This window comes from Penicillium arizonense (genome assembly GCF_001773325.1).
Source record: "Penicillium arizonense strain CBS 141311 chromosome Unknown PENARI_contig001, whole genome shotgun sequence".
Taxonomy (NCBI): domain Eukaryota; kingdom Fungi; phylum Ascomycota; class Eurotiomycetes; order Eurotiales; family Aspergillaceae; genus Penicillium; species Penicillium arizonense.
Genome location: NW_019173278.1, coordinates 1,687,910 through 1,715,503, shown reverse-complemented (window position 1 = coordinate 1,715,503; position 27,594 = coordinate 1,687,910). Strand labels below are relative to the sequence as shown.

General features: G+C 50.3%; 10 protein-coding genes across 10 annotated transcripts; 3 read left to right on the top strand and 7 right to left on the bottom strand.

The window, feature by feature from the left end:
* Positions 1-2,874: 2,874 nt before the first annotated feature.
* PENARI_c001G05318 (thioredoxin-like protein 1) lies at positions 2,875-4,029 on the bottom strand (the record flags this gene model as incomplete). Its single annotated transcript, XM_022626546.1, has 3 exons — positions 2,875-3,637; positions 3,736-3,883; positions 3,954-4,029. The coding sequence occupies 3 exons, from the start codon at positions 4,027-4,029 to the stop codon at positions 2,875-2,877; spliced, it is 987 nt and encodes a 328-aa protein (XP_022493143.1).
* A 766-nt stretch (positions 4,030-4,795) lies between these two features.
* On the bottom strand, positions 4,796-5,368 carry PENARI_c001G07646 (uncharacterized protein; the record flags this gene model as incomplete). The annotated part of the gene is made up of 1 exon (XM_022626734.1): positions 4,796-5,368. The coding sequence occupies one exon, from the start codon at positions 5,366-5,368 to the stop codon at positions 4,796-4,798; it is 573 nt and encodes a 190-aa protein (XP_022493146.1).
* A 646-nt stretch (positions 5,369-6,014) lies between these two features.
* PENARI_c001G00482 (peroxidase) lies at positions 6,015-7,170 on the bottom strand (the record flags this gene model as incomplete). The annotated part of the gene is made up of 2 exons (XM_022626153.1): positions 6,015-6,758; positions 6,817-7,170. The coding sequence occupies 2 exons, from the start codon at positions 7,168-7,170 to the stop codon at positions 6,015-6,017; spliced, it is 1,098 nt and encodes a 365-aa protein (XP_022493478.1).
* Positions 7,171-9,489: 2,319 nt separating this feature from the next.
* PENARI_c001G06799 (uncharacterized protein) lies at positions 9,490-12,013 on the top strand (the record flags this gene model as incomplete). Its single annotated transcript, XM_022626665.1, has 4 exons — positions 9,490-9,613; positions 9,663-9,679; positions 9,738-9,848; positions 9,905-12,013. 4 exons carry the CDS (start codon positions 9,490-9,492, stop codon positions 12,011-12,013), a joined length of 2,361 nt encoding a protein of 786 aa, XP_022493078.1.
* Positions 12,014-12,657: 644 nt separating this feature from the next.
* gpi10 (putative glycosylphosphatidylinositol-alpha 1,2 mannosyltransferase) lies at positions 12,658-15,094 on the bottom strand (the record flags this gene model as incomplete). Its single annotated transcript, XM_022626869.1, has 5 exons — positions 12,658-14,089; positions 14,142-14,288; positions 14,338-14,540; positions 14,603-14,833; positions 14,891-15,094. The coding sequence occupies 5 exons, from the start codon at positions 15,092-15,094 to the stop codon at positions 12,658-12,660; spliced, it is 2,217 nt and encodes a 738-aa protein (XP_022493458.1).
* A 691-nt stretch (positions 15,095-15,785) lies between these two features.
* On the top strand, positions 15,786-17,273 carry car2 (ornithine-oxo-acid transaminase; the record flags this gene model as incomplete). The annotated part of the gene is made up of 3 exons (XM_022626297.1): positions 15,786-16,253; positions 16,331-17,032; positions 17,088-17,273. The coding sequence occupies 3 exons, from the start codon at positions 15,786-15,788 to the stop codon at positions 17,271-17,273; spliced, it is 1,356 nt and encodes a 451-aa protein (XP_022493216.1).
* A 668-nt stretch (positions 17,274-17,941) lies between these two features.
* Positions 17,942-22,263, top strand: PENARI_c001G04781 (ATP-binding cassette transporter YOR1; the record flags this gene model as incomplete). Its single annotated transcript, XM_022626487.1, has 2 exons — positions 17,942-20,842; positions 20,908-22,263. 2 exons carry the CDS (start codon positions 17,942-17,944, stop codon positions 22,261-22,263), a joined length of 4,257 nt encoding a protein of 1,418 aa, XP_022493439.1.
* A 136-nt stretch (positions 22,264-22,399) lies between these two features.
* PENARI_c001G10636 (NADPH-dependent FMN reductase) lies at positions 22,400-23,065 on the bottom strand (the record flags this gene model as incomplete). Its single annotated transcript, XM_022626964.1, has 1 exon — positions 22,400-23,065. The coding sequence occupies one exon, from the start codon at positions 23,063-23,065 to the stop codon at positions 22,400-22,402; it is 666 nt and encodes a 221-aa protein (XP_022493544.1).
* Positions 23,066-23,647: 582 nt separating this feature from the next.
* PENARI_c001G06549 (uncharacterized protein) lies at positions 23,648-24,388 on the bottom strand (the record flags this gene model as incomplete). The annotated part of the gene is made up of 1 exon (XM_022626651.1): positions 23,648-24,388. One exon carries the CDS (start codon positions 24,386-24,388, stop codon positions 23,648-23,650), a length of 741 nt encoding a protein of 246 aa, XP_022493548.1.
* A 671-nt stretch (positions 24,389-25,059) lies between these two features.
* On the bottom strand, positions 25,060-25,606 carry PENARI_c001G00491 (uncharacterized protein; the record flags this gene model as incomplete). Its single annotated transcript, XM_022626154.1, has 3 exons — positions 25,060-25,113; positions 25,179-25,412; positions 25,478-25,606. 3 exons carry the CDS (start codon positions 25,604-25,606, stop codon positions 25,060-25,062), a joined length of 417 nt encoding a protein of 138 aa, XP_022493956.1.
* Positions 25,607-27,594: the final 1,988 nt, after the last annotated feature.

The window sequence follows — 27,594 nt, the reverse complement described above, 5'->3', positions numbered from 1 at the left end:
GGTGGAATGGAGTGAGCCGTGGTGCATTAGAGCCACGGATACAAATCGCTCAACCCAATTGGCTTTCTCGAGGCTATTCACGCTTGGAGACTAGCTTCCTGTTCCTGACCCAGAACGAACCGTCTGGGAACCCGACGCCTTGGCACACACACAGCTCCCTCCCCGGAGGATCCAATTAACGAACGTTCCTGGATGGGGACCGTGGTGGGCCGGTGAGTTGGATGATTCGCAAAGAGTGATTTGGTCCTTCGATGTCGTATCTCTCGCACAATCATCTGGTACGACTGGGGCCAAAGATGTACCCCAAGAACACGGTGCACTATGTGATCCGTTCTCGCTATGGATTCCGGGTTCATTGCCCCGATATCTGAAGCACGGAATGGTCCCGAGATATTGATACATGCGTAATTCTATGTGGACCTAACGAATAGACTGGAAAAAAGGTTCTATAGTACAAGGTTCAGCACTAAATTCTCGCGTGATAGACATCTTCAGCACACTATATTCCGTAGTTCGTATCCACCGAAAACACCAGGAAACCCTGAAGAACGCACCAAAAAACCCTCTAGCAATAACTATATGTAAGTGGCGCAAGTCTAAGTCTTGCTCGGGGAGATACCGTCGGTACGGATGACCGTGTTGTCTATCACGATCGCCCGGCTCCATATCCCATCAGATAGTGTATAATCCCACGGCTCAAAATCCAAGAAAGTGGGCTAACGTTTAATCCCCTCAGCAGATCATCTCGTGCTGCTGCAAGAATGTACGTAACAAATTCTACAAATTAAAGTGTGGGCTTACATGCCCTTTGCCAGAGGAACACAGCTATCTCCCTCCATGTCCCAGCCTCACATTGGTGCATGTGCACACCTGCACGCCAGCGTCTGGGGGCGGATCTGGTCCCACACGCTGAAAACATAATCAAAGCTGATCTGAAACTTGGGTCGGGATCTTTCCCAGTGGCAAGTATCTCTGAAGGTATGATTCGATTATGCACATTCCCTCATCTCAAATTCTCAGCTGAAGGTGCGGTCCTGGTAGGGTCTCTGGCACATCAACGGCGATCTTGCCAGCCTGGCCACTGTCCACCCTCTCTCCCTCCCGCGCACCCATCAGTGGATACGAAGCCAACACAGAGCACGTACGGAGTACACGGAAAGCACAGCCCCCTCAAAAGCACAGGACAATTCACTCGTATCGCGGGTTATCTGAACATTACAATCTGCCGAACAGAAGCTAAAGTCGCTTCATTTTATTGTCTTGCCCACCACCCGAAAAACCAGAGCTCCAATCCTTGGGTCTTGTAAATCGTGGAGTCCCAGCAATCACGACATTCACACATTCAATATCCAAAGGAGATGACATTTGAAACATGAAACTCGACTCAGATCTGAGCATCCACTTCCGCGCAGGAATCATGCATTGAAATCGCCGTCCATGGACCCGGGTCGAGTCCGCCTTCTTTGGTTCAGGCACCGATCCAGAACAGTGGGACTAGCACTAGTGGTAAAACACACTTCCAGATTGAGACCTACAGACGAGATTGAAAGTCTACTATTTTATATATGGACGTGAGACGAGATTGAGACTCGGTAAAGAGCCGCCACCACAAGCTACCGATATGCTACTAAACTACTACTGCGAGATTTACGAACTTGTGCGCGGGTTTTGCGGAATATCCGGACCATCTCGTGCATGTGTGCCAAGAGAGACTTCAATTGCGGACCAGGGACCGTGTCTCCATTCTCCATTCTTGGTTCTCCAGGCTCCATGCTCCGGGCCGTGTGATCCAGCTATGCTGTACGGGCCGTATGCTGGTCGGCAACAGTGTGTACCTTGCGAGCCGACAACGTCCCGGTGTGGATGGCCAGGCCGAAAAGATACGCAAGATAAGCACGATTACCGCCGAAGATCCAGAGATTCAGCCTTCATGGGATGGATATTGCGTGAAGGTTTGATTTGATTTCTAAAATGTGGTGGTTCCTAACCCCAAAGGTCCTTAACCAGAATGATTTGATTTTTAGCCAGGATATCGGCTACTAGGCGAGGTGACTGCGGAACAGTGTGTCCCTTGCATATATCTGCTCTGCGACGGTCTTGCTGAGCTCTTAAGAGAGAAGCACAAGCAAAGACCAATGAGAGTATTCAACCTCCAGCAGCTGTCCTCCGTACAGGGGAGCTGTACGCTGTACAAACTGCACAGACAAAATGGCCTCAGTGAATGGTTAAAGTGAGATCACGCTCCCAAAGGGAGTCAGTCTCTTCCTATCATATATTCCAAAATTCTCATCATCGACCATAATAATAATATGAAGAAGAAGGAAGAAAAGTTCAGCGAAGAAAAGTTCCTCGCGTCTGTGCTTATGTAAGCCCCTCTTCTGTGTGCGAAACTAGTTCCGCGGTAGGAGCTCGGAAAAACCCACGACCCGGGACTGAGCATAAAAGCTCGAAATCGCCGGGCAACTTTCCTCTTTTCTTCTTTTTTTCTTCGTGCGGCGGCGCAACTAAGGATTACCCGTGTTGCCTGGACATCCACGGTCATTTGTCTGGCCTTCAGTGATGTTACCCAGGTGTCAGTTGTGCCACAGAGAAAAGGAATTGCACATCGGTTCTTACTTTATAGGTCTTTCTGATTCTTTAGGATGAGACCTTTTGGTTTGGGATCGAACATCTCCCCTCCGGGACTAGTTATTAGTGAATATGATCTTTTTGACGTGGAATCTCTTCTGTGCGGCTTTTCATTATTGTAAACAATGCTGTACTTGGTACTCAAAAGACTGGCTCTGGCCTGATTTGATAGAGTCGAGACCTGCCAAAGCACGCTCCAAGCTCTAAGCGGTCATGTAGAATTCTTTTATCCAGCATTGTCTATGTTTACTCGCCAGGCTCATCACCAATCTTCTCCAACTTGCCCATGGATCTCTTCTCGCCCGCCTCACCAATAACCCGAATCCGATCCACGCGCAGCTTCTCACTATCCCCATCACCATCAACAAAGAAGAGAACCAGCGAGGTGACATTCTGGAAATTGACAAACCGCAATCCAACAGTCGCAGTCGCAGTCTTCTCATCCCAATCCCTAGCTTGAATCTCCACCTTCTGCACAGGTGGAATCCCATCCGCCTCATCAAACCCAAGCACATGAGCCGTATTCTTGTAAACGTGAATATTCCTTGGCCGCATAGGAGTCTCGTCGTCGCCGTCCGCAGGCGGAAGCGACGTAATCTGAAGCGAGTGCACCTTAAGCGTGGACTGGAAGGGGATGTACAGCATGAGCTGCTCGTCCGTGTCGCTCTCTACCCAATCCGCGGAGCTGCTCTCCGCCTTGTTCTTGCCCTTGCCAGCCAGGCTGGATGGCTTCGATGTGCTGAACAGTGTGCGCGGGGCTGCGAGCTCCGTGTCCCGGTTCAGCAGCTCCAATCCCTTCGGGTCGACTTGGTCGGTGATGTCGCTGTAGCCCTTGGCCACTTTGCCGCCGATCCAGGCCTCGCCTGAGCTTCCTTCGCCGGCGCCAGCGTCGTCAGATTGGCTTGCTTCTGAGGCGAGCTTTTGCACGATCGAGTTCAGTTGTGCGGGGTTGGCGCCCTTGACGGTTTGGTTCACGCGGCCGTTCTTGAAGACGATGAAGGTTGGCATTCTAGGATCTGGTTGTTAGTATTGACTCAGAGGTTGTATGGTTTGTCTTGTAGTGTCTGGTAGGCTCTGGCTGGGCTAATTCCTGTAGAGTGTACATACGCTGTGACGCCGTAAGCTTTGGCGAGGTCTTGTTGGTGGTCGACATTGATCTTCGTGAAGGTGATTTGGTTCGGGCGGGACAGCTGTGTCGCCAGCGAGTCATAGGCTGGCGCAATAGCCTTGCATGGTCCGCACCAGTCAGCGTAGACTGATGGTATCAAGCCCAGGTTAGCGATTTGCTAATACAGGGTCAGCGGGGTAGCATCGGGAGAACTTACAGTCAGCGACGACTAGGCGAGAGGCGCTGAGGAGCGAGGTGAATTGCTCCTTTGAGGAGATCTCAACGACGGACATGGTGAAGTTGGGGTGGGAGGAGGGATGGAGGTGGATGGAAAGAGGTGTGTTTTGCTGCCTCCGAATATGTCATCAGCCCCTCTACATAATCAACTTATCAACCACCCCGGGCTATCTAGGTATGCTGGAGTAATTTGAACATTGTTTGCTAGTTGAGTTGAGTGGTTTGATCTGATTTAGGTGAAATTAGAGCATTGAGTTTATTGAAAATTGGTGTTTGCCTACATATTTGGCTGGATATATATCGCGGTTGTAACGGCAGGCCAAGTCTATCCATTATATTTCGATATATTCGACGTATAGCCTTACGAAAGTATTTAATCAATTCGCAATAAGCATATGTACCCAGATTTAAGATTAACCTACAGCTATATAACACAGCAGTTAATCTCACCAAGACATCAGTCGGAATTAAAACCGGCAGCTGTGGGATCCCCCAGGAGGGTTCAAAACTGCACCGAGCGCTCGAGTCACATCCGATTTAAAATGCGACGAGACAGACGAGAACAGTCTCTTAATGGACCTCGGCCAATCTTCACACTTGGTAGGCGTTGCAGCGTCGACCCAGAAAATCTGACGCCCAACCCGCAGCGAGACGAGCCGTACGAGCAGGACTTGACGCTGCAACAGCATCCGCCCGAATATTTTGCTCAGCCCAGCAGACCCCCGGAAGCGCAGACCAAGCCAGTTGGTAGATGTGAACCCTGCTTGCTGCGGCTTGCAGCAGACAGAGCGAAGATATTATCCCAGAAACTCAAAATCTGCTTCACCCTTCAACAGCAAAAAGAATCTTCAACCAGAGACTGCATCCCCGACACCCAATAACAATCTCCCCATGCTCAGATTCCCTCTCCAAATCTTCTTCACTAACCAAGAACCCCCGTTCATCACCACACCGACAACCGCGGTACCAGCAGTCCCCATCCTCGCCCTCGTCGCAGGCAAGATCCTCCAAATCCACAACCTCTAGACCAGTACGGAAAAAATCGCCAGACTTCTCTGCAACCTTTACCCTATCCAGACGAAGGGAGCGGTCATATTCGGCGCGGAGGAGGGGGTCAGATAGTGTTTTGTAAGCGGTGGTGATCTGGTCGATGGTATACGGCTGTCGCGGGGAATCGGTCGAACGAAAGAGATGGTTAGACGTAGACGTCGAGGGAGACGTAGTCGGACTGTCCAGACCTGCATCTTTTGCGACAGCGCCCGCTTTATCCGGGTGGTGTTTTAGCAAGGCTTTGTGGTATGCAAGCTTGATTTGCTGCTTGGAGAGGACCGTCCCGGTTGAAGATGCCATAAATGGCAGACTGAGAATCTCGTAGAAATCGCCAAGAGGAGCCATTGTCTTTGTTGTCTAGCGGATGCCGTGTCGATTTGGGATGTGGTGTGTTCTGGCTGGTTGCCCTGGTCCCGTGTTGCGCCTGGTCCTCGTGCGGCCCGGTTAGGGGTGCGCGCTGGGTAGTGGTGACGCCTCGAGGTCTAGCGAAGAGGTCTAACCGCGTGCATATCAGGATTTCCCTGAGAATCTGGGGTAGGCTGGTGGAAAGCGGGGTGATTGGGTTTTTTGAAGAATGAAAATGGCGGAGCGCACGTCACTTGGGTGAGGGCCTTGCCGGACCCATACTTCCCCTTCGTGCTCTTTCTCCCTTCATGCTCTTCTCCCTTCATACTCTTCTCCCTTCGTGCTCTTTCTCCCTTCACCTTTCACCTTCTCATCTACTCTCCTTTATCTTGGTACAATTTATTCTTCTATCATTATGGGTGACGGCTAATCTACGCAGAGTCGCGGTGCATGCTGGCAATCTAATGTGCTATACTCTACTCAGGAATATGCGGTAATCACTACGACGAAATGCAGATGCGAAATGCAAGGCAATCTAGTGTTTCATTCAAAATGAGAAGAAATCTCTGTGAGCAGTCGACTCGGATATCAAGACAGGAAAAGAAAAGTGAAAAAAGGACTGTTTAGCAACTCCAAAGCAACTCGCTTACTCGGAAGCCTTGAAGACGAAGCGGTCCTCGGGCTTGACCTGGAAAGGCACACCAAGCTCAATGAGCTTGACAAAGACATCTGAGAACTCCTTGAAGAAGACATCGCTGTCCTTGGCATAACGGTCAACGTGCTGCTTGAATGCCTTGTCCTTGATCAGGGCAATATCAGTGGGCAGCATCATGAGAGTGGAAGTGGTCTTGTCAGTGAACTGAGTAGGGCCGTTCCACTTCTTCTGGTTCCACTTCTCCTCCACGAGAAGCTTGAAGAAGTCGTTGCTGAAGACAGTAGGGCTGAAGTCCCAGGGACCATCGAAGCCAGAGCGGTCACTATGAGCGCGGCCCAGAGCGTGGGCACCGATCAGGGCAACCATCTCGCGATCATCAAAGCCCATGCGACCGAAGACGTCGCGGATGTGACGGTGGCCCTGGGCGGCATCGGGCAGACGGCCGTCGGGAGTGCAGGCGGCGACGTCCTTGTCCTCACGGCCGGGTCTCCAGGGGATCGTGGGGCCACCCAGTTCCTGGATGGAGCAGGCACCAGCCAGAGTCCACAGGTCGGAGTAGGTGATCCAGGGGAACTGGGCCTTGATGGGCTCGAGGAAGTCACGGGCGTGCTTGAGACCGGCGTTGGCGCCGTGGTCAGATTCGGGAGCGAATCTCATAGTGGAGCCGTTGCTACCTCCGGTGCCGGTTTCCTTGTCATAGGTACCGCTGGCGTGCCATGCAAGACGGACGAGGACCTGTGAAGATGAATCGTGAGCTGTCTGCCTGAATTGCAAGCCTGTGGGCCTAACTTACGGGACCATAGCTGCCGTCGTCATAGTCGGTCTCGTTCTGGAGACGGAGAGCAATGGCGTCGTACACCTTCTGGTAGTCGGCCTGTGTGGGGACGAAGGGGCCCTTGGGGGAGGCGCCGTTCAGGTAGAAGTACGCACCACCAGCACCGAGAGCAGCAATACCGAAAGCCCAGATGCCAGTGGAGGAGGAGGAGGACTTCTCGGAGCCAGCTTCAGAAGAATATCCACGACGGGCAGAGGCACGGAGACTCTGGGGGATGGCGAAACGGGTGCTGCGCGCAGCAGGACGGAAGGAGGAAGTCGCCGGGGTCGAGCGAAGGAAAACCCGGGATGCAGATCTGGCAGCCGAAGCCATTGTGAAGGAGGGTATGATATGTACGGTAAGAAATGAACGGAGTCTAATGGGTTGCAGAGGAAAGGAAAGCAGAGAGAGTTCAGGTACAGGTACGAGAAGAGGGAGGAACCGGGAGCCCTAAGTATTTCCATTCGACTCCCCTACTCATACTCCAATAGAAGTTGCTGGAACAGCCAATCAAGCGGGCCACATATGCGATTTGCCTCGGCGTTTACGACTCCGCATTCTGCTCCCCGGGCTGTCACGGCCGATTACCTATTGCTCATAGCCCCTATCTTTTCGCTTAAAAGGTCGCTTTCTACTCAGATGGTATACTTACCCAAACTGACCTTGTATACTAGCAAAATCAACAACATTTGCTCATATATTCTTCGGAGACAGACAAGCCCTCGGATGGCATTATTAACAGCAAGACTCTGCTTGGCCAATTGCGCCCTTCCAAGACCCACCACCCCCTCCAGCTTACTGAACATATCGGTCTGGTCCGCTCACTAATAACGGCAGTCTAGATGCATGACATTTGCATCTATATACATGTAGATAAGCTATTTTATTATTATAGATAGCTTCCATGGTGCAAAATCTGTCTTATCTATGTCTTAGGGGTTCTACCATGGTTCTAATTGATGTTCACTACGTCGCTACAATATATTCAGTTGGATTGAATTGGAGACTTTCTTCATTAGCCATTACCTAAATAGAGATGAAAGAGACATGAGTTGAAAAGAGCCATTGCTACTCCGTACTCAGAGGTGAAACTGTTATAACCCCCATATAGGAATCGGCTTTCAGAATAGGATAACTTAATTAACAAGGCTCTCGCATCTTACAAACCACCTCTTTGAAACAAAAAAGATAGATCTACGTCGGAAAATAGACCACAACGTGCCATACTTGCCAATGCCAATCCTGATATGCTCTCTAAACCAAAACGATTCGGTCTTGAGCCTGACCACCAGTATGCACTGCCCAGAGTTGTTGACATCCGGCGATATTTCAGGTACAGTATGTGTAATATATTTCTGGCTATGGCGGACATCCGGAAAAATGCCGAGTGGAACGTGATAGAGGCAGGCGACCAACAGGCAATTATAGGTACCTTGCAGAAGTATTTAGCGGCTTCGAGAGCACTGTCGGGTCGTACATGGGTTGTGCAAGACGAGTCTGCGCCGTTTGTCATCCGCCTCTGTATTGCACTTGGTTGCCTTACATGTCGAATCTGCGGGAGAAAACTAATTGCCCGGAAGGGCAAGGACAAAGAGGAAGGATGGAAGACAGGAGGCGTATATGGTAAGATTTGAAGGCTGTAAATGGGCTAGAGGTCTTAAGTTGAGACAATGTGTAAATAGGAATAAAAATTCATTGAGTATCTGGGATGTCCGTCGTAAAAAAGTCCTGCTGTTCGATAGATACGAACACCAGGGTGGAGTAGACGCAGCTCTGCTAAAAACTGTTTGGTTTTGATATGCCACGAACGAACGATTAAAAAATCACCCAAGAGACGTCCAGTGCCACAAGAAGGCACCACGCGGGTTATGTGGGGGTTACATATGAGCTTGCGCAACTTGAAGTGTTGATCCAATTCCTGACATTAAGAAATTGAAGGAACCCTTGAAGTTGTCAAACTCAGTGATGGTTGAGGAGGAAGAAACAACATCGACAGAAAATTCGTCTTAGCCTATGTGGCACGTGACTATCTAGTGCGGTCACCTGACTTACACCACCTTTTGTATCGAAAATTTCGCGCGTTTGGCTCTTTTTCTTCTTTACACTTTTTCGAACGCATAATCAACCTCCAATTCCTTTATATCATAGGATGGCAGGTCATATTGGCGTACTAGATGAAACTCCTGGGCATCATTAGTACTTTTCGACGGTATCGGGGGGCTTCGGCTCCTTTGGTGCAATGGTAGATGCAGTCATTGCTGCCCGGACATCCCTATATTGTAGCTCTTTATGCTTTATGAAAGTAAACCAAAGCGCCAAAGTTGTCAAAGCTTTCAGAGCTGCCCAATCTGCCCAATCTACCCAATCTGCCCATCTTGCGGGCTTCTAGATGTGTTCTAGAAGACACGGTGCAGGCCCGCCGGGGAAAGCAAGCAGAAATCAAGATGCGAATAGCAGCATTGTGAGCGTACCTAAGTAAAAAGAAATGCTTAGCAAGAATTAACGTTAACGTTAAGTTAACGTTAACCAAACACTGCGTGGTTGATCTTCTCCGCCCCTCGGAAACTTGGATTCTTCCCCTATCCATTCCACTCTTTTCTCTTGTATTTCTGCCACTCCTTCTTTCTTGTAATTTGTATTTTTTGTTTCACCATGCCAAACGGCATCAATGGGATCAGCAAGCGCCAGCAGCAGCGGAATGAAAAGGCCTTGACAGAGCTGATCCGCACCGTTCCTGGCAATGACCGATGTGCCGATTGCGATGCCTTGACCCCAGGTTTGTCCCCCGCGTCACTATTGTTGATCACACACTAACTGTTTGATAGGATGGGCAAGTTGGAATGTATGTCATCGCCTTTACCTCCGATCGAATCCGCAAACTGACCGTTCGTCTCCGATAGATGGGTATCTTCCTCTGCATGCGCTGCGCCGCACTGCATCGAAAGCTGGGCACACATATCTCCAAGATCAAGTCTTTAAGCATGGACAGCTGGTCCTCGGAGCAGGTTGATGTGAGTGCAGTCGGACCGCCGGCACGACCACGAGCTGACAGAGCGCGCTTTACTAGAACATGAAATCGCATGGCAACATCCTTATGAACAAGATTTACAACCCGCGAAACATTAAGCCTCCAATTCCGACCGATATCGATGAGGCCGATGCGTGCATGGAGCGGCACATTCGAGCGAAGTATCAATACCGTTCGTTGGAAAATGGAAAGCCGAAGCCCCCGAGCCGGGAGGATTCGAGCTATTCCAACCCCAGGACCAGGTCACCCGAGCTGTCAAGAAGGGACTATGATGACAGATCTCCAGAGGGATCTCCTCCGCCGCTGCCCCCAAAGTCTGGCAAGTTCTTCAAGTTCGGTCTCCGGTCCTCGTCCTCCACATCCAACCTCCGCCGATTCGGAAACAAGCCCAAGGTCACATCGCCAACTTCAGACAGTGGTTCTTGGTCACCACCGCCGCCATTGCCATCCAGGAGGACCACGGGACTTGGTGCGCCTGTCGCCGATGTGACGACCGCCTCGTTTGAATCTAAAATGGCTGCACTGCAGGATATGGGATTCACCAATGACCGACGAAATGAGATGGTTCTCAAGGGATTGAATGAAGATTTAGACCGGGCAGTCGAAACACTGGTCAGGTTGGGCGAGGGAAGCAACCCTACATCAAGGTCCAGAACTCCTGCTGCGGCAAGCAATGGCGCATCTGCGCGCGCGGTGACCCCGAAGCCCGAGACATCCAACAATCCGTTTGACCGCGCCGTGTCGAATCCAGTCCCCCAGCAATCGCAACCCCAGACCGCTTCTTACAATCCTTTTGACAAACCAACCCTCACTCCCGCCTCTGCGCAACCCTTGGAATCGTCGTTCCAGAACCTGCAGGTTTCCCAGCCATTGTTCCCACACTCCACCGGTGGATATCCAAACCAGGCAAGCTCCATGCAGCAGCCCATGTACCAACAACCATACACGCCCCCCGTCACGGCAACCTTCTCACAGTCTTCCTATGTCGCTTCGCCCCAGACAATGGATAGCTACAATCCTTTTGCCCAGACAGCGCCGCAGCAGCAGCCGCAGCAGCTACAGAATGGCTTGGCCAGCCAGTCATATCCAAACCCGAGTGCACAGCAGACGAACCCTTTCTTTAACACTGCGCAGCAAAACCAACCCATGCAGCAACAAGCTCAGCAAATGGCCAAGCAAGTGCCAACACTCGCGGCTCCCAACCAGCCTCATCACGCGAACACCATGCCGACTATGTCTTCCTCGTCACCTTTTGGTACCTCGCCATTCGGACCCTCACCTTCATTCCAAGGGCAGCAGCAGCAGCAACCCCAGCAGCAACCAAATGCTGGTCTGGGATCATACAACCCCTTTCAATCAGGTCCGGCACCGACCACACCCCAGGGCGCAGGCGGCTACCCAAATCAACATCAGCAGCCGCAGCAACTCATGCCGCAGCCCACGGGACAAATGGACAAAAACAGCATTCTTTCCTTATACAATCTGGGTCCCTCCCAGTCTAATATTCCTCCCGTCCCCCAACAATACCAGGCCCAGGCCCAGGCTCAGCCTCAATCCACGGGAATGAACCCCTTCCCCCAATCCTCGAATCCATACGCCTCTATGCAACAGAACCAGACAAACCCCCAGCATCAGCCTCAGCCCCAGCCTCAGCAACCAGCTGCCAATGCCCAGTCCTCAGGCAACAACCCATTCTTCGGCGGCGCTCCAAACGGTACCGGTCTTTCCGCTCAAGCGGGGCTGAACCCCTACCAGCAGCAGCAGCAACAACAACAGCCCTCCCCAGGCGCCGGTAGCGGTCTTGCCGCTCAGGCGGGGATAAACCCCTACCAACAGCAGCAACATCAACAGCAGCAACAGCAGCAGCAACCAACCTCAGGAGCTGGTCTCGCAGCCCAGGCAGGAATAAACCCCTACCAACAACAGCAACAGTCGGGACTAGGAATTGGCGGCATGAACAACCAGCCTGGAGGCTTTGGAACAACCCCAACAATGGGAGGGAACCCCTCCCCATTCAAAAGCGCACCTCCGGCAGCCTCGGCATTCAATCGCACCCATATGAGCCAGCCAAGCGTGGACGTGAGCGGATTGCAGAATGGTCGGCATAGTCCTGATGCTTTTGCTAGTCTGAGTGCTCGCTATGGTTGATTTCTGTCATAGTGCTTATACATTTCCATATATGGATCTGGATTCAGATTCCATCCATGTTTTGGCATTTTGAATAGTAGTATATGGCCTGACAGTATGGATTTTGGATTTGAATTGGTGGATTGGATGCCTTGGATCGAACTTGGATGTTGACGTTGATATACTTACTGATAATGATGGATATAAAAGATTGACGAGACGTGTTACGCGCGTGCATATCGCATCTTGAGTCTTGTCTGTTTGCCACACTCTTTAATACTTTCTTTTTGCTCTCTCTCACTGTCTATCCTTTTTATTCTCTTTCCCTTTTTTGTGTTTGTTTACAAAAGATGATTTTGGTTTCCGATTAGCGGGTCAAAATGGTACATAGCATCTCTTTCTTGCCACTATCTTCGATGAAATTGAACACTGTTTAACTCAATGTGAACGTGTTTTAGACAGCTGGGGTATTCTGTTTTGGTCTCTATATTCAAATATTAAATGACATAGAAAGGGATGGGAGTCACCGTCCTGAGGTAGATAAAAAGACACAGCAAAACCAGACAGCTATGCAGCAAAGCAAGTCAGAACATCCACAGATATTACAGAAGCTCGAAAAGCAGCCAAAGTGCCACAAACAATGTCATAAAATGCGAATAATCTCATCATGACCAAAGATCCCGATCCAAAGGACTCTTCCTTTTACCTTGTAGCCAAGAAGGCCACTCAGGGACCCAATTCACCCCCCAAGACGGAATCCAGCCAGTCCTACGCGCAGGCAACCGGAAACGCGCCAAAAAGGTCTCCCAACGAGACTTCGGCCGCCAAGGCCAAGCATAGGATGAAGACCTAGGAGAGAAGAGTGACTGCGCAGAGCGCTGCCACGAAGCAAAGGTCGAAGGCGACGACGGCCAAGAAGGCCAAGAAGGGAGGTTAGAGGTCCAAGCACGCTTTTGCTGGCTGCGGATTTCTTTCCTGAACGACTCCATGATGCGATCGAATTGCTTTTCGCGGCTTTGCTGGACGCGCGCTTGGGTCTCGGCGCGCCATGTATCTTGCTCTGTTGGGTCGAGACACCAGACTACGATGTCGCCGCGACGGCGCCAGTCGTCGTGCCAGTCTGTGTTGAAGATGCGCTTGCATTCGCCATAGTAGGAGCCACGGAGGAGGCTGCGGAGGGTTGGTTCGAGCTGGGCGAAGAAGATGAGGTAGTCCGGCCATTCGTGTTGCGGAGCTGGAGTTAGGTCTGTCCCTGATAGGGAGTGGGCAGCTGAGGCGTAGCTGGGTCGGTGGGGGAAATGGCGGAGACCGCCGGCCATGTTTTGGCGGAGGAATTGACTTGGGTCATCGTAGAATTGGTCTGCTTCGTCGCGGTAGATGGCTTTTTGAGATTCGGTTTGGTCGATTGGGGGCTCGCAGGAGAGGGCCCAGGCGTTTATTGTTGGGTAGACTAGATGGGAGCGCCAGGGGGTGCTGTGGCAGGGCATTAGGAAGCCTGCGGAGATTCCAGATGTAGATTCTGGTTCTTTCTGGGCGGGTGCGTGGGCTTCGTGTTGTTGGCGGAGATAGGAGAGGACGCTTAGAGGTCCTGAGGCGTGGCGAATAGTGGTGTACAGCGCAATGACTAGGTTAACAAACACGAGGAAGATGAGAATCAACCTGCGAGGGGTATGACGAGGGTATGCTCGTGAGTAAATGGCAGGGTAGAAGAATTGCACCAAAGGCGGCGCAGCCAAGATATGTAGAGATGGTAGTAATGGGTAGATAAAGCGCACTTCCTTGTGTGAGATCAAAGAGAGGACGAATGGCATGACAAGGCACACTGTCGCCAATTGCACTCGGATGGCAGTCGGCACATTATCGACTACCGAAGAGCTCCGGGTTGTCAAGGTTCGGTATAGTCCAAGAACTGCAAAAGGCAACAGTGTGGTGAGCAGAAGTGGGTAGCCTTCTGTGGCATAGTAATGGAAATTATTACTACCATAGAAGACAGCCAGTGATTGGGCGATATTGAAGTATAGGAACCTGAGTGGCGGGAACGTCCAAATTCCATAGAACAAGCGGTCTGCAACAGCAGATACAGCTAGCATTGCCGTTCTACCGAGTCGCAACGTCAGCTGATGCTCACTTAGGTGTCAGACATACTCACCCGCAAACTATAACTTCGCCCAGGAGGATCCGCCGCCGGGCCCAAGAGGTCCGAAGCCAAGCGATGCTACCCAGTGTTGCCCAAACCAGGATATTGGTCGGCCGCAATATACATGCCAGCGCAGCCAGTGGTAGACATTGATGCAGCCTGCAAAAAACGTCAGCGGCTGCTATATACCTTGGATCTTGTTTCATACCGAAAAATAACACTTCGGTCTTGGCCCGTGCTCTTCTTTTGGATGGCGGCATTTTTATCGTGGCCATTGGTGACTGCAGAGGCCGTCGACCATTGCCATGGCCATAGTTCCAATGCGACCACGGTGATTGTTGTTTCCAGGCAATTCGACAGGGTCCTAGTCGAGCAGAACCATTGCCAGGGATTTAGGACGGTAGCGGCCAGCTATTAACAGCGATAATTAATATGCGCTTTCCTTGATTGCTCTTGGGATATCGAAAACGTACCGTTGTCCAGGCACCACGAGATTCATTTCCGTAGACGCGAACTGCGAGCTTCCAAGTGTAGAAATCACCGATTGCCGCTACAACGGCCTGCGCTGTCTTCGGAGCGGCAATCAGGAGTTCGGCGCGCGCCGCGGGGGAGACGTGAAGCACCAAAGAAAGGAAATCCGCAGCTTTGTAAAGAGCGGCGAAGATGAGCGGGTGTAGGGAGGATCGCAGTTGGTTTCGCCATTCCTAGGAGCAATGCAATGTTAGACTCGGAGCTTCCTCGACGCGATCGCAATCACTTACCCACGTCAACCAGGCTCCCTGGTCTGGACCAAATGCGATCTGCCAGGCGGGCTCTAGCGACTGAAAGTATTCATCCGGCTGGAAGAACGTCCGCGTGGTAAAGGCGTTTAGCAGGCGGAAGGCGACCAGGAAGAGGAGGATGTTTCGGGTGGGCGCGTGGGGAATTGGAGGCGCGCGACGACGCGGAGAAGTAGGTGTAGACATGTTCACCAGAGATATCGCAAGTACTGGTTCAAGTGGCGCATTGCGCAAGGTTGTTCAACGCTGGGCATGCGAACAGGAGAATCCGATAAGGGGAGAAGTTGCCCCCAACTTGAGGACCGAGGTGAACTACGTAATGTGAACATTTTTGATTTATTCTCAACGTGAAGATCCAATTGATTTTAGTTGATTTTCCGTTGATGTACAGCATGAGAAGATATTCTCTGATCTTTCTAGATTTTAAATATTTATTCTTTAATAGAGTTGGCTGATCGCATCCTTCAGTAACCGAACTATGACGCGCATGTATAGAGTACATGTAGTTAACGTCTCTTCGACTTCCCTAATTCGATATTATTCGACAATATTACAATATTACAATATGCTCCCCGCATTGGAAAAGACAAACGAATCACAGCGAGTGGAAAACAAAGAAAATGGAGAGCGTAGGGTAATCCTGCGCATAGGGAACAGAGTCGGCACGACCTGTACTTAGCGGACGAGGGTTGACTGGGTCTAACACTTAACGGCATAGCGGCGGTATATACGCCACAAGGTACGGGGGATTTCCCTTACTTATAGCTGTCTTTTTTCTTCCCTTCTTCTATCTTCACTTCTTCACTTCACTTCACTTCTACCTTTGATACCCTGTCGATCCCCTAGCTTCCTCTCCTAGCGCTCCCCGCAACCCACCATGGCTACCAACGGGTCTTTCTCCCACTACCACGCGGCTTCCTCTGCTGAGGCTATTGAGTCTGAGAAGCAATATGCTGCTCACAACTACCACCCTCTGCCTATTGTCTTCGCCCGGGCCCAGGGTACCTCGGTCTGGGACCCCGAAGGCCGTCACTATCTAGATTTCCTCTCCGCCTACTCCGCAGTGAACCAGGGTCACTGCCACCCGAAACTGATTGCTGCACTCGTGGATCAAGCTTCGCGTGTCACTTTGAGCTCCCGTGCCTTCTACAATGACGTCTTCCCTCGCTTTGCCCAGTTCGTCACAAGCTACTTCGGCTTCGACATGGTCCTGCCTATGAACACTGGTGCCGAGGCTGTTGAGACCGGCATCAAGATCGCCCGCAAATGGGGATACAAGGTCAAGGGCATTCCCGAGAACAAGGCTATTGTGCTTAGCGCAGAGAACAACTTCCACGGTCGTACAGTAAGTTACAATTCAACCCTTTCCGTGTCACATGCGGCAATACATCAGTGGCTGATTATGGCTGCCCCTTGCATTAGTTTGCCGCTATCTCCCTATCCTCTGACCCTGAGTCGCGCGAACACTATGGTCCTTATCTGCCCGGTATCGGCTGCACGATTCCCGGAACAGAGAAACCCATCGCATACAATGACAAGGCTGCCCTCCGTGAAGCCTTCGAAGCGGCCGGCCCCAACCTGGCCGCTTTCCTCGTCGAGCCCATCCAGGGTGAGGCAGGCATTGTTGTCCCAGATCCCGACTACCTGCAGGAGGCTCGCGCACTCTGCGACAAGCACAACGTGCTGTTGATTTGTGATGAGATCCAGACTGGCATTGCCCGCACAGGTAAGCTGCTCTGCCACGAGTGGAGCGGAATCAAGCCCGATCTTGTCTTGCTAGGCAAGGCTATCTCGGGTGGCATGTACCCTGTCTCTTGCGTGCTGGGCAGCAAGGACGTCATGCTCACGATCGAGCCCGGGACCCACGGGTCCACCTACGGCGGGAACCCTCTTGGTTGCGCTGTCGCTATTCGCGCGCTTGAGATCGTACGTGAGGAGCGTATGGTCGAGCGCGCGGAGGAGCTCGGTCAGTTGTTCCGGGCCGGGCTTGAGGGTCTCCAGAGCCCGCTTATTCAGACGGTGCGCGGAAAGGGTCTGCTCAATGCTATCGTCATTGATGAATCGAAGACCAATGGACACTCTGCTTGGGATCTGTGCATGTTGATGAAGGAGAAAGGATTGCTGGTATGTGATAGGATCTTCGTTTGGATCTGACTTGCAGATTACTGACTCCTTGTAGGCCAAACCCACTCACCAAAACATCATCCGTCTTGCTCCCCCACTGGTCATCACTGAGGAGGAGATCCAGAAGGCCCTTGACATCATCAAGGAGGCTGTTACCGAACTCCCTAACCTCAAGGGCGCGTCTGAGGATCGCGTCATTCCTCCCCCCGAGAAGAAGGTCAAGATTGGCCTCGAGAATTAGATGTACGGAAGATTGGACTCCGAATCTAATCAGACCGCTGATCCCCGTGGGGATCTCGGATCTACCATGCATCTTTATTGCATGCCCCCTTGAAAATCCCATTGGACATCAGCTTCCCTGGAGCTTGTCCTACGATGTGACGATGGAATGGCTCTCTTTTATATTTCCGGGCCAAAATTGTATCCCATAGCAAATAGATAGGGTTAAAAAATGGAAACCCCTAACAAAGCTTAGCCTCGGAGTTAACCGCCTTATGCCCTACCAATTAATAATCAAATATCGACGCCACCTGCAGGGACGGCAAACGGAATTCTTAATGCCCGATGGACTCCGTTCTCCGATGGCTAAACTGCAAAGAGACAGGACATTAAACCTGCAATTCGACCTGTAAGCGAATGCGAGGACAAAACCGGGGTTTTGCTTTTAAATCAATTATTGTCCGGACTCAACGTTCCCTCTGGGATATTTATCGGAGATTACCAGTGACTCACTGTTTTATCATTTAACTTATAACTTCCCGATACTACCTTACCTTCTTTGATCTACATTTCGGCAACTCAAAAGACATTCCAACAATCTTGAGGAATTCCGCAGGACATGCTTATCGCCCCACACCTACATCTCCATAACAGCCAGTCCTCCCTTCTTTCACGTCACAACTCGGTGCCATGTCCACACCCGAACCACTCCGAGTAGTGGTGGCGGACGAGAAAGCCCGAGCAGCCCTAAGCTCATCGTCATCCAACGAAACCAAAGAGGAGCCCAAGAAAAAATGGTATCGAAAACTCAACCCCATGCGCCTACAGAAGATCCCTCCAATCCCAACGGAGCGATCAATCTCCCACGAACACGGCGCTTCATTCCTCAGCATAATCTCCTTCCAATGGATGTCCCCACTGATGAAAGTCGGATACCTGCGCCCACTGGAACTGCAGGATATTTGGACTGTTAACCCTGACCGGGCCGTTGATGTATTATCAGCGCGGCTTGATGCAGCATTAGACAAGCGGAACGAGAGTGGGACTAACCGCCCGCTCGTCTGGGCGTTGTATGACACGTTCAGGTTCGAGTTCTTGCTTGGTGGCGTGTGTCAATTTTTCAGTTGTTTGCTGCTCGTGTTTGCGCCGTACTTGACGCGGTACCTCATTGCTTTTGCTACCAAGGCTTATGTTGCTCAGCATACTGGTCAGCCGGCTCCGTATATTGGTGGTGGTATGGGCTTCGTTGTGGGGATCACTTGCATGCAGGCGCTGCAGAGTCTGTGCACGAATCAGTTCTTGTATCGGGGTCAAATTGTCGGTGGGCAGATTCGCGCGGTGCTTATTTCGCATATCTTTAACAAGGCCATGAAGCTTTCTGGTCGGGCTAAGGCGGGAGGGAAAGCTACTCCTGAGGAAGTTAAAGCGCTTGAAGCTACGAAGGAGGCTCTTCTCAACCCCGAGAAGAAAGGCAAGAAGGACGATAACCAGAAGCCCGATACTGCTGCTGCTCCTGGTGGAGTGGCTGGCGATGGCACGGGATGGAACAATGGCCGCATCACTGCTCTCATGAGTATCGACGTTGACCGAATCAACTTGGCATGCGGCATGTTCCATATGGTTTGGAGTGCGCCTATCACCGTCATTGTCACTCTTATTCTTCTCTTGGTCAACATTGGCTACAGCTGCTTGTCAGGGTATGCTCTGCTATTGATCGGAATGCCTGCCCTCACCTTCGCCATCCAATCCTTGGTCAAGCGTCGACGAAATATCAACAAAATCACCGACCAGCGAGTATCTCTCACCCAGGAAATCCTACAAGCCGTCCGCTTTGTCAAGTACTTTGGCTGGGAAAGTAGTTTCCTAGGCCGACTCAAAGAAATGCGTGGACGAGAGATTCGATCCATCCAGACATTGCTGGCTATTAGAAATCTGATCCTTTGCGTGTCCATGTCTATTCCCACGTTCGCCTCGATGCTGGCCTTTATCACCTACGCCCTCTCGAAGCACAACTTGGATCCCGCGCCGATTTTCTCTTCACTGGCTTTGTTCAACTCCCTGCGTTTGCCTCTGAATATGCTGCCGATGATTATTGGCCAAGTTACCGATGCTTGGACTGCTCTCAGCCGTATTCAGGAGTTCCTCCATGCGGAGGAGCAAAATGATGATATTGAAATGGACGACAAGATGGAGAATGCCATTGAGATTGAACATGCTTCATTCACCTGGGAACGGCTTCCAACAGATGAGAAAGATGCCGAGAAGGCTGAAAAGGCCCAAAAGGCAGGGAGGAAGTCACCCTCCCCCAAAATCCCCCAGGGGGAATTTACTGTGGAGAAACCCTCGGAGCCATTCAAGCTGAAGGACGTGACAATTGAAGTTGGTCGAAATGAACTGTTGGCTGTGATTGGAACCGTCGGCTGCGGCAAGAGTTCCCTGCTCTCAGCCCTGGCAGGCGACATGCGTGTGACCGACGGAACTGTACGACTGAGCACCACACGCGCATTCTGCCCCCAGTATGCTTGGATCCAGAATACCTCTGTGCGCAACAACATTTTATTCGGAAAAGAATATGACGAGACTTGGTATGAGCAAGTTATTGATGCATGTGCATTGACCCCGGATCTGGAGATTCTTCCAAATGGAGATCAGACTGAAATTGGAGAACGGGGCATCACCGTGTCTGGAGGACAGAAGCAGCGTTTGAACATTGCCCGAGCAATCTATTTCAATGCCGAACTCGTGCTCATGGACGACCCATTGTCGGCGGTGGATGCCCATGTCGGGCGTCACATCATGGACAAGGCAATCTGTGGTTTACTCAAGGATCGCTGCCGAATTTTGGCAACTCATCAACTCCACGTTCTCAACCGATGTGATCGGATTGTTGTTATGGACGAGGGGCGTATTGATGCCGTCGACACCTTTGATAACCTGATGCGCGACAGTGCGCTCTTCAAGCGGTTGATGTCTACTTCTAGACAAGAAGACACAAAAGAGGACGAGACCGAAGCAGTTGACGAAGCCGTCAAAGAAGCAGAAGAAAAGCAACCAGGCCCCAAAAAGGCTGCACCTGGAAAGCCTACCGGTGCCTTAATGCAGACCGAAGAAAAAGCCACAGCCTCTGTAGGCTGGGGTGTTTGGAAAGCCTACATCCGCGCATCGGGCAGTTACTTCAATGCGGTCATGTTGTTGATTCTAATCGCGGCTGTCAACGTCGCCAACATTTGGACCAGTCTATGGCTTTCATATTGGACTTCTGACAAATACCCTAGTTTCTCGACTGGCCAATACATCGGCGTCTATGCTGGCCTAGGTGCGGGTGTCGCTATTCTAATGTTTGCCTTCTCCACATACATGACTACTTGCGGCACAAACGCCAGTAGGACGATGCTTCAGCGTGCTATGACTCGGGTTCTCCGTGCACCTATGAGTTTCTTCGATACTACGCCGCTTGGACGAATCACCAATCGCTTCTCGAAAGACGTCACAGTGATGGATAATGAACTTTGTGATGCAATGCGAATCTATTCATTGACGATGACCATGATTATTTCGGTTATGGTTTTGATTATCGTCTTCTTCTATTACGTGAGTTTTGTCTTTATGAGTTTCATAACTATCTTAGACAACATTGAAATACTGACCCATTCTAGTTTGTCATCGCCCTCGTCCCACTGACTATTCTCTTCATCCTGGCCTCCAACTACTACCGAGCCTCCGCACGAGAAATGAAGCGCCACGAAGCAGTCCTGCGATCAACGGTTTATGCCAAGTTCGGTGAGGCTATCACTGGCACAGCATGCATCCGCGCATACGGAGTCGAGGATCAATTCCGACGCAGCATCTGTGACTCGATCGATGTGATGAACGGTGCCTACTTCTTGACTTTCTCCAACCAGCGCTGGCTCAGCGTTCGACTTGATGCGGTATCCACCGCACTGGTCTTCGTCACTGGTGTATTGGTCGTCACGTCTCGGTTCAACGTCTCACCCAGTATCTCCGGCCTGGTGCTGTCCTACATCCTTTCCATTGCGCAGATGCTACAGTTCACGGTTCGTCAGCTTGCCGAAGTTGAGAACAACATGAATGCCACAGAGCGACTTCATTATTACGGTACCGAGCTGGAAGAGGAAGCACCATTGCATCTGACCGAGGTGGCCGCTAGCTGGCCCGAGAAAGGTCGCATCACGTTCACCGACACGGAGATGCGGTACCGAGCTGAACTACCACTCGTCCTGAAAGGGTTGAGCATGGATGTCCAGGGCGGCGAGCGCATCGGCATCGTCGGCCGCACCGGCGCCGGAAAGTCAAGCATCATGTCGGCATTATTCCGTCTCACCGAATTATCAGGAGGTAGCATTCAAATCGATGGAATTGATATTTCGACAGTCGGTCTCACCGACCTTCGATCCCGTCTTGCTATCATCCCACAAGACCCAGCCCTCTTCAAGGGAACGATCCGATCAAATCTGGACCCATTCAACGAACACAATGATATGGAACTATGGAACTCACTGCGCAAGGCATACCTCATCGGCCAAGATCAAGAACTCGAAGTCGAAGGCGAAGGAAACGGCCCATCTCCTGGAACCCCAGCAACAAACAGCGACGCCGGCACGCGCCCGTCAAATCGCCTCACACTCGAATCCCCAGTCGACGAAGAAGGTCTCAATTTCTCCCTCGGTCAGCGGCAACTTATGGCCCTTGCGCGTGCGCTGGTTCGCGATGCGCGTATTATCGTCTGCGATGAAGCTACCTCGTCTGTCGATTTCGAGACTGATCAGAAGATCCAACGCACAATGGCGCAGGGCTTCGAGGGCCGCACTTTGTTGTGTATTGCTCATCGTTTGCGCACGATCATTCATTACGATCGAATCTGCGTCATGGACCAGGGCCAGATTGCCGAGATGGATGCGCCGGTTGTGTTGTGGGATAAGGAAGACGGTATCTTCCGGGCGATGTGTGACCGCAGTGGTATCACACGCGAAGACATCCTCAACGCCGATTGAAGGCATTTATGATATTCATGACAGGTATATAATCTCCGCATATAAGAATAATCTCGGCATATAAGCGCATAACGCACAAAAGTGATAATCAATGCATACTTCAACTTTACACTTCAAAAAAACATCCATCCACTCCTTACTTATCCAATTCACAAACCAACTCCATCCCCAAATTCCTCATCATCCCCTCAACCCCAGCCTCCCTCCACCCCTCCAAATCCCTCTCATCAACCTCAACCCTCTCCTCCACCTCGGACAAAGTCCCAACCGGCAACCCCGTAAACTTAACCGGCAACCCAGGCGCCGTCCCAACAACCCTCATCCTCAAACCCTCAAGCACACCCCTTAAATGATCCGCCGCCTTCCTGCCACCCCTCGACCCATAAGAAACAATACCCGCCGGCTTGCCCACCCACTCATAGTACAGATAATCGAGCGCGTTCTTCAGACTCGCCGGTATACTCCAGTTATACTGTGGCGTGACGAAGATGAAGGCGTCGTATTGGCGCACGAGAGCTGACCACGCGCGCGTGTGAGCTTTGCTGTAATGCGGTGTTGGGTCTGATGCTGGTAAGCTGGCTGGGATTACGGATTCGTCGTAGAGGGGCAAGGATTGCGCGGATAGGTCGATGATTTCTAGAGTTATGTGTCTTGGATCTGTGTCGATTGTTGTGTCGTGTGTGTGTTTGGTTGGGATTGTTGGGTCGGAGGCTAGGACGTCGTGCACGTATTGAGTTATTGTTGGGTTTAGTCTTGGGCGGCGAGTGCTGCTTGTTACTATGGCGACTCGCTTGGGGGGCATATTTGGGTGGTTTTTGGTTGTTTAGGTGAATTGGGATCTTGAGGTGGGTGGTTTGAATGTGAGGTTGTATGACTTCATCGGGGCTCGGGGTCGGGTTTGTCGGATATTGTAGGCTCGGGTCGGAGTTTGGGGGCTTTTATCCAAATTCCTATATTGCTGTTTCCTCTACTAAATTTAATATGGGCTTTGAGGAGCCCGCTGGCATTTTAATTGCAGTTTTAGAGCGTTGGATGTAATATCTACATCTGAAATGGAGCAAGCCATAGAACCTTAAGACATATAGAGAGTTTTCTCGATTGGATTTCATCCAACCCTAAATAGCTTCACTTCGCAAGTGGAATGATTCGTTGAGATGCTCAGTTACTATAGCACGACCGGAAAATTGCTCGAGGATTCTTTGCGCTTCATGTAGATCATTGGAGCAGTATAGTAAACACATTCGAGGTAAATGTAACAAATGAGAAGGAAATTCCAAATATCGTCGCCATTCTGGGTGAATAACACAAGCCAATGGATATACCAGCATCCTCTCACACCGTCCCTCTATTTTGATAATCGATCCCCATCCATACCAAAGCTCGATTAGCTACAAGACATAAAGCAATGAGTCTGCCCTTGCGTGCCAATGCTCTCTGCTACCGGATCAGGTCTCCGTAGCCAATTAGCCAACATATCTGTACAATGATCAACATGCTCAAGATCTCCAAGCATGGTATCCAGACGATCACCCCGCATATGGACATCATGGCCTCGCCGAAGGAGGTAGAGACAATGAACTAGATGCTCTCGGATAGAAGTCCAGTAGAAATCCGGGTTGCGACCAACTTCATCGTAGTCCTTCATCTGGCGAGTAGCTGCTTCATCATAGTAGTAGACAAAGGGCTTGCCGTCGTTGAAATGCGCAAACTCGTGTGTAAAATCTCGCGGGCATTTTTCGTGGAGCCAGCAGCCTGCAAGAGGGTCGTAATCGCAGCCAAGGGCTTTGGCTTCCGCGGTTGAGTTTCCACATGCGTAGGTTGTGCGAGTTGTCGTTGGGAGGCACTGGCGTTTTCCGTTTAGATCTGCAGGGTCTGCGGATGATGATCCTTTCAAGACAAGGATGCGGAATGGTTCGACTGTGATTGCTGCGATTATGGCGAGGGCCATGAGTACCATTACGAGGAGGAGTCCGGTTATGGTGATTGCGGCAAGATTGCGTTTGAGGAAGGACTGGAACGGTGGACGCTGGGGTCTGCTTGTTACTGGGGCATCGTTGTCGCCGTCGGAATCCATCCTGGAAACAGGCTGGTAGTCGCGAGAGGATGCTTTGTCCATCTTATCCATTCTGAGTGCCCGGTAACAATTTTGGGGAGCTTCAGAAAAGAGAAAGGTCTCTCGATTGAGATACATGCTGTGTTGAGATGACACTCTTATTAACATTGGCAGGACAAAGGGAAGATAAACAGGCGGTTGCTATAGATGACTCGATCGAGACATGAATAAATGTTCTGCTAGCAGCACCAGTCATAATGCTTCAATAGAAATGAGGCGACATCCAAATCAAGTGTTCAATAAGCCCGGGGTCTATAGTCTTCAGGGTGCGAAACAAAGAAACTCAACCTCGACAATTCCCGACCTCCTTAGTTTCGACTCAAATTCATCCCTAAAGAGAGCCCCATTTAATTAAATGCCATCCCTTTAATATTCAGTGAGCTTGGCCGACATTTCTTAACAAAGGGTATCTCCGCTATGCACCCCGGATCCTTATAGTTCGCACAACTATTTAACTAACTCGAACATACTGTACATTGATTCAATTATGAAAAAGGATTAAAATGAGTTGCATATTTGTTTAGCTCTATTGACGCCCCAGTTATAACATCCCACCCTTCCATAAAACGTATAATCACACTTAAACATTTCCAAGAACAAAGCCGCAAAGCAAAGCTATATACGAAATAAATGAGAGAGAATATTTACCAAGCTTGCTCTTTGCAAACTGCAAAGTGCCACAATTATGCAACGGTGACGGTCTTGTTAAGAGTCTCCAGGTAGGGAAAAGGACCAGCCTGCAAATAACGTCAGTATACTAGAATCCCAACTCTGGAAGCGCACAAAGCTGTGAACAACTTACACCAATCAATGTAGCATGAGCAACATTAATCTGACCGTTTCCTTTGGCAGTTGACTGGGGCACTGTGACAGTGAAGTTCTCATAGGGGGGCTGGCTGCTCTCGTGGTATACGGGATCGAAGGGTCCGTTATAGAGGATTGTTCCCATTACTTCTTCTGGGGTGTGGCACGGCGAAGATGCGCATGAGGAGAAGCCAATTGCGACTCCCATTTCCTTGGAGCCTGTAAGGGAGTTCTGCGAAGAGAGACTGTGTCAGAGGAATTGTGCTATTTGATAGACTTTAGGAAGCATTCACTTACGGGACGCTGGACTTGGACAACAATCTCATCGCCGGCAGTGACCTTCTGGCCTGTGGAAGGGAGGCCGATCAATGCATTCTGGGCAAGGGCCGAGACGGCGAAGAGGATTGTGGAGGCGAAGAACTTCATTATGAAGAATGTGAATTTGCGGTGTATTCGAGAATAAACAGTTGGATAGTATGCTTTTGTAGAGTATAGAGAGTGGACTGAGAAGTATTGGGTTGGATCCGGGGTTTTTATATTCTAAAAAATTGCACGAGCACGATCTGATCTCCTAAAGTAAGATTCTAAAATAATCCAGCGGCGATGATGGTAATTCGTCAAGTCTCTGCAAGTCTCAGTACGATCCAGCGCGAAGTCTTGGTCGGTCGACACTAGAGGGCGATCCGGTAAGCGGCTCGACGATCCCCCAATTATTGTGGGCTGCCTTGCAGATTCAAATAAGCAAGCTGACTGGTCTCACTATTTAAGGGTTACACTTATCGTCTGATTTGATTTCGATTTGGGCTCCTTTAAGGATGTTCGTGCTTTCAATAAAACTTTTGGGGTTGAGATACTCGGGCGTTGTGATAGGGACGTACAGGATGTTCTTCGGCTAACCACTGAAATACTCCCCTCGCCCGGAATCATGCATGATTATCTCTCGGAAAATAAAATTAGCACGATGACTAAAGTTCCAGAAAGGCCCAAAGGTGCAAAGTCCCTACATAAATATGAGTGAGAAAAGCTTCAAGGGTTAAGAAACCAGGCGCCCTATGTTCCCCTAGTTGGGCGTCCCCTTCGAGGGCGCATGATGCGTTGTGGGGGCGCAGGGCTAAGCATTGGTGCTAAACTTAGATCACTTCGGCTGACAGCTGAAGATGAGGTACCAGGTAGGACATGTCGACCTATTTAGGAATCCATGGGTGTCTTCATTGCCAATTGGTCCCGTGTCACAGCCTTAACCTTGCTGTAGGAGTAGGAGTTAGATTGAAGCCTATCACTTCACGTTATCCCGGTGCAATGCACTGCCTGTACCTCGAAATCACAGATCACCTATTCATGATATGCGATAGGTTAAAAAGTAGTGAGACTCGACTAGGTCTAGCTATTTATAAGCAGTATGTATGAATTCTCTTATTTTGTTACCAAGTATACCGTATTTGTGTCAGGATTTTATCTGATACGTTGATCCACAGCTGCTTTATTGTTTAGAAACCGCGCCATCTCGATAGATTTCCTTTTTGAGCCAGGATAGATATGATACATCTTCGCGCGAAACCCTCTCACTAGGTATTATTTTTCTTCATTCATGTGCTGTCTCTTTTACTTTGATAAGCTCTATGTCATTAATATTCTTGAATAGTAAAGCGACACCTTCAAGTGACTTGTATTAGGTAGAATGTTCTGCATAAGGAAACTACAACTTGGCTATCTAACATACTAACACCTATACGTATGACGTTAGCCACATCATTCTCTTAAATACCAGATTCCTATTAACACCTCATATCTGATAGAAACAAAACTAGATCTATTATTCGTGATCACTGACCCTCAAAATTGCGGTGTTCCATTTTGCGAACTACCGCCCTATTCATCTTACCTTTTCGTAGACATTGATGTTCTAACAGTATCCTAAATGTCAGAATCCCCAGACTGTCTCGTTTTTCGGCACCTCCAAAGAGATCTTTTGACTTCCGGTAATGTTCCCTTGGTAACTGGCATACAAGCCTATTTGGTCCCTATAGGGAGTACGCTTCTAGCTAGGGAATTTTCCCAGTCACAGCGAACATACTGGCTGTCATGTGATTGACCTCCTAATAAGGGATAGTCACACCAGAAAATGGAATGTCGCTGGGCACTTGTCATTGGTCAATCGTAAGCTGACTAGAACTTATGATGTAAGATGGGCCAGGCCGGTCCGCCAATGGAACCTATCCCGTATATCAACTCATGCAATATACAGCTTGCAGCTGAAATAGCAGGGCCGTGCTCAGTCAACAAAAGGCAATGGATACCGCACGTGGGGGAACAGTACTGAGAATACAAGATATACTCACGGGTACAATCACAATACCCCCGAGAAAACCGTACAGCGGAACTCCGCAGTCATCCGACCGGGCAACACGAGCACT